This window comes from Sander vitreus, chromosome 17 (genome assembly GCF_031162955.1).
Source record: "Sander vitreus isolate 19-12246 chromosome 17, sanVit1, whole genome shotgun sequence".
In the NCBI taxonomy this organism is placed as follows: domain Eukaryota; kingdom Metazoa; phylum Chordata; class Actinopteri; order Perciformes; family Percidae; genus Sander; species Sander vitreus.
The window spans coordinates 33031313-33036312 of NC_135871.1; the positions used below are offsets into that span (position 1 = coordinate 33031313).

A 5000-nucleotide genomic window follows, 5' to 3' on the forward strand; every position below is an offset into this window, starting at 1 on the left:
GGGCGGCGTTCTCCTCGCGGTCGGCGGGCGCCGCCCGGCCCGGGAAGTCTTCCCGACACCGACCGAGACCGACTGCTCACCGATCACAGCGCCACCTACAGGAAATACCCGGGACTCAACAACGTGGCCTACATGGTGAGAAAGAGGGCAGTGTGTGTGTGTGTGTGTGTGTGTGTGTGTGTGTGTGTGTGTGTGTGTGTGATCTTCCAGGTATGAATGTGATCAGACTGTGGTTGTACTGGACAGAATCTGATCCCATTCATACTGGAAGCTGCCCAGTACTACCACAGTCTGATCTGATCACATTCATACTGGAAGCTGCCCAGTACTACCACAGTCTGATCTGATCACATTCATACTGGAAGCTGCCCAGTACTACCACAGTCTGATCTGATCACATTCATACTGGAAGCTGCCCAGTAATACCACAGTCTGATCTGATCACATTCATACTGGAAGCTGCCCAGTACTACCACAGTCTGATCTGATCACATTCATACTGGAAGCTGCCCAGTACTACCACAGTCTGATCACATTCATACTGGAAGCTGCCCAGTACTACCACAGTCTGATCTGATCACATTCATACTGGAAGCTGCCCAGTACTACCACAGTCTGATCTGATCACATTCATACTGGAAGCTGCCCAGTACCACCACAGTCTGATCTGATCACATTCATACTGGAAGCTGCCCAGTACCACCACAGTCTGATCACATTCATACTGGAAGCTGCCCAGTACTACCACAGTCTGATCACATTCATACTGGAAGCTGCCCAGTACTACCACAGTCTGATCACATTCATACTGGAAGCTGCCCAGTACCACCACAGTCTGATCTGATCACATTCATACTGGAAGCTGCCCAGTACTACCACAGTCTGATCCCATTCATACTGGAAGCTGCCCAGTACCACCACAGTCTGATCTGATCACATTCATACTGGAAGCTGCCCAGTACCACCACAGTCTGATCACATTCATACTGGAAGCTGCCCAGTACTACCACAGTCTGATCACATTCATACTGGAAGCTGCCCAGTACTACCACAGTCTGATCCCATTCATACTGGAAGCTGCCCAGTACTACCACAGTCTGATCTGATCACATTCATACTGGAAGCTGCCCAGTACCACCACAGTCTGATCTGCTGCCACTGAGCAGCTCCACTGGAGCTGAATGAAATTCCCGCGGTGCAAAGGTGCGCAAGATCGTGCCATGTCGTAGCACGAACATCTTGCACATGTCAGATCGTGCAGGCAGCACAGTCTCGAAGAGTCTGCAGGGAGACCGGATGGTGCAATAATAAGATCTTTATTTACTCGAAAGAGCCCAAGTATTTTTGCCCTTCTTACAGCATTCAGTCCTTTTACCCAAAGCCACAAAACAGGCACCCCAACATCACCAAATCCAGACTGATGTCATGAAGTGGCGTATGTATGACACGCCAATCCGTACGCCATTATTGGCGTGTTATCAAGACGCATACTCTCTTTGTAGCGTGTTCATCAACGCCGTTTGGCCTCCGTTGACTTACATTACCTTGTGATTGCGTGTGAATTGACGCCGTAGCGAGCAGTACGAGCAGACTGCGTCCACTGTATACAGCGAAGACATACACCTGGATAGCTCAAAATGCGTACAGATAACACGCCATTTGGCTTTAGGAAAGTGGCGTGTATGTTTACGTGAAGTCATAATGTCATGTCATATAAGGTTACTCAAACGCCCAATGCTCTTCCAAACGTGGCGATCAGATCGCCACGTAAGCAGAAACACAGGTTACATAAGAGTCTGATGGCGAGGGTCACGTTGACACAGAAGAATAGGAAACATACGATAAACATATTATTTAAGGTACAAGATTAAATTAGGAGTATTAGTGATAAGTCCTACCTGAAAATACGTAGATATTATTATCACCTTTCTCACTTCCCTGTTTCCGTTTCCGTGTGCAAGCGAGCGGTAACGGTTACCCTAACTACCACTATTCTGGGATGCTTTCAGGTAAAGTGGAAAATGTGTATTTAAACTTACTTAACATACTTAAATGTAACCATAGACTGTATAAAGTAGGGGTACCAAATATATTAAAGGAGCTGTAGGAGGGACTGGGAAGATCTAGGACTTCTCAGTCCCTCCCCCCTTTCTTCTAAAGCCCAAAATGGTCTCCTAAGCCCCTCCCCCCACAAGGGAGAATGAATGCGTGTGCATGAGCAGTGATTGACACGCAGTTAGACACCCCCCCTGGCCCTGATTGGTCCATCTGAACAGTTAGACCCCCCCCCCGGCCCTGATTGGTCCATCTGAACAGTTAGACACCCCCCCGGCCCTGATTGGTCCATCTGAACAGTTAGACACCCCCCTGGCCCTGATTGGTCCATCTGAACAGTTAGACACCCCCCTGGCCCTGATTGGTCCATCTGAACAGTTAGACACCCCCCCTGGCCCTGATTGGTCCATCTGAACAGGGCTCCAGGCTGTAGGTGGAGCCAGAGGAGCTGGATTATTTGAATGACCTGCTTCCTGTAGTTCTACTGGAACATAGGGTCAGTTTCAGCAGATATGACAGAAAGGGAGTTTAGAAGTCTCACCTACTGCACCTTTAACCACTGTTACTGTCTCTCTGTCTGCCTGTCTGTCTCTCTCTCTGCCTGTCTGTCTCTCTGTCTGTCTGTCTGTCTGTCTGTCTGTCAACACTGACCCGTTCTGTCTCCTGTCTCTCCCAGTCTGACCCTGACCTCCCCCAGGCCCCCGGCAGCCCCTCCCCTACAGACGAGGTGTTTGACTCCCCCCCCGCCCCGCCCCCCTACCTGCCCCCCCAGCCCTCCATCGAGGAGGCCCGACAGCAGATGCACTCGCTCCTGGACGATGCCTTCGCCCTGGTGTCCCCGTCCTCGCAGGGCAGCGCCGCTGGGCTGAGCGGGGTAAGCCCCGCCCTGCCCAGCCCCTCCCCCCCGCCCCGGCCCCCGGGCTATTACCCAGCAGCCCCTGCTCACAGCCCCTTCTCTGCTGTGAGTGTGTCGTCCTGTCATTTTCAGTCCGCCATCAATCCATGTTGGCTTTTCATTGTGTTCTTCTTTTCCTCTTTCTGCAGAGATACGCAGAGCTGGGAATGTCTCCTGCATCCATCCAGGGTCTGCTGCAAAGGTCAGTGAACGGAAATATGAAACTGGTCCATAGAGCCAGCATGTCTCCACCAGACTCCATGTAAATAATCAGGACTTTTAGCGTGTATAGAGCCAGCATATCTCCACCAGACTCCATGTAAATAATCAGGACTTTTAGCGTGTATAGAGCCAGCATGTCTCCACCAGACTCCATGTAAATAATCAGTACTTTTAGCGTGTATAGAGCCAGCATATCTCCACCAGACTCCATGTAAATAATCAGGACTTTTAGCGTGTATAGAGCCAGCATATCTCCACCAGACTCCATGTAAATAATCAGGACTTTTAGCGTGTATAGAGCCAGAATATCTCCACATGTAAATGGGTGAATTAAGGATTTATTTTAACCAAACCAGAGTGGTGATTGTTGGAACAGTGGAAAGATGAACCAAGATGGCTTTTGGTAGTTTTATTTAGTTTCTGTCCACTTTGAATGAAGTGTGTTTTACGATGATAAAAGTCCTGATTATTTACATGGAGTCTGGTGGGTTTGGTGATGAGGATTTCGGGGCTGTTTCATGTTAAACTAAAAGGATCTTCCTCTTTAACTAAAAGGTCTATCTCTGTAGGGATCCATCCCATAATGTTGTCAGACACTTAGAATAATAATCTGAGTCTGTCAGCAGCAACAACAGAACTTTTAGTGACTCTAACTGCTGCTGAACATTAGTCCTGTAGGGTAACATTACAGCTTGTTACTAACTGCTGCTGAACATTAGTCCTGTAGGGTAACATTACAGCTTGGTTCTGGTTTAATACTGGACCAGTTTCAGAGTTTGTTGTTCCATCAGACACACAAACACGGAGACAGAGAGTCCAGGTGTGTAGTTTGTGCCTGAACCAGAACTGATTGTGTTTTCTTCAGACCGGGCCTGGGCTCCGGAGGATTTGTTTCTACCGGAGAGCCGCTGCAGGACTCAGTTTATTCCAGCAGGGGGCAGTACGAGGACCCCCCCTCCTCGTCCAGACCGCGGCCCGTAGGGGGAAGCACAGGTGAAGAACTTGCATGACATTCTGTAGAGTCACCATCTTTGTATTCTCTCATGTCCAGCTCTATCTCACAGCGCTGTGGAGTCAGATCAGGGCCACGTTCAGCACGCTTTACAGACACGTCTCTGCTGATTGGCTCTCACCTGGGACACGCCCACCAAACCAGAGAAAAGATCTCAAAGCTGTTTCACACATTTCAAACAGACTGTATATAATGGAGCAGCAGACCCCGTGTCTCTGGACGGAGACCAGTGACGTCTCTGGACGGAGACCAGTGACGTCTCTGGACGGAGACCAGTGACGTCTCTTTCCCGGTGATGGCTGAGCGTTACTGAGCAGCCTCCAACTGAGCTTGAAGACGTAGATGTGACGTGAGCAACCTGTCTGAAAGTTGGAAGTCTTCTGGTAGCTGTGCCAAGAGAAATCTCAATCATTCCCAATCTAGCAGAGACGGAGAGCGTAGGTATATGTAAGGAGATAACATAGACACAGGCTCATTATTGATCACTAAAATGATAGTTAACATTAGTCATTACACTTAAACAGCTGATGGAAGTCCAAACTGCCTGAGAGCTTCTCCTGTACTATACGGTAACTCCTCTACTATGAGACAGGAAGTCTCGTGGTTATGACCCAATCGTTAGCCTATTGTTATAAAAACGTCTGCTACGGAGCCATAACGTGAGCTACAAGGTAATGGAGCCTTTTATACATTGTCGTGTTTCTTTAGAAATAAACAACGGACAAATGGAGTCTTTAAACGCTTCAGATGTAAAGGTATTCTCTGTCAAAGTGACGTCAGAATGAATGGCAGTCAATGGGATGCTAACGGTTTGCT

The 5000-nt window shown here is 48.8% G+C and overlaps 1 protein-coding gene across 1 annotated transcript in view; it reads left to right on the forward strand.

Moving 5' to 3' along the window:
• LOC144532647 (UPF0606 protein KIAA1549) overlaps positions 1-5000 on the forward strand; it is a 38585-nt gene that overhangs the window by 30086 nt on the left and 3499 nt on the right. The window contains 4 exon segments of the mRNA XM_078273534.1: positions 1-135; positions 2732-3016; positions 3100-3152; positions 4038-4165. The exon segment at positions 1-135 is cut by the window's left edge and continues 1 nt beyond it. Coding sequence (XP_078129660.1) covers positions 1-135; positions 2732-3016; positions 3100-3152; positions 4038-4165 — 601 coding nt within the window.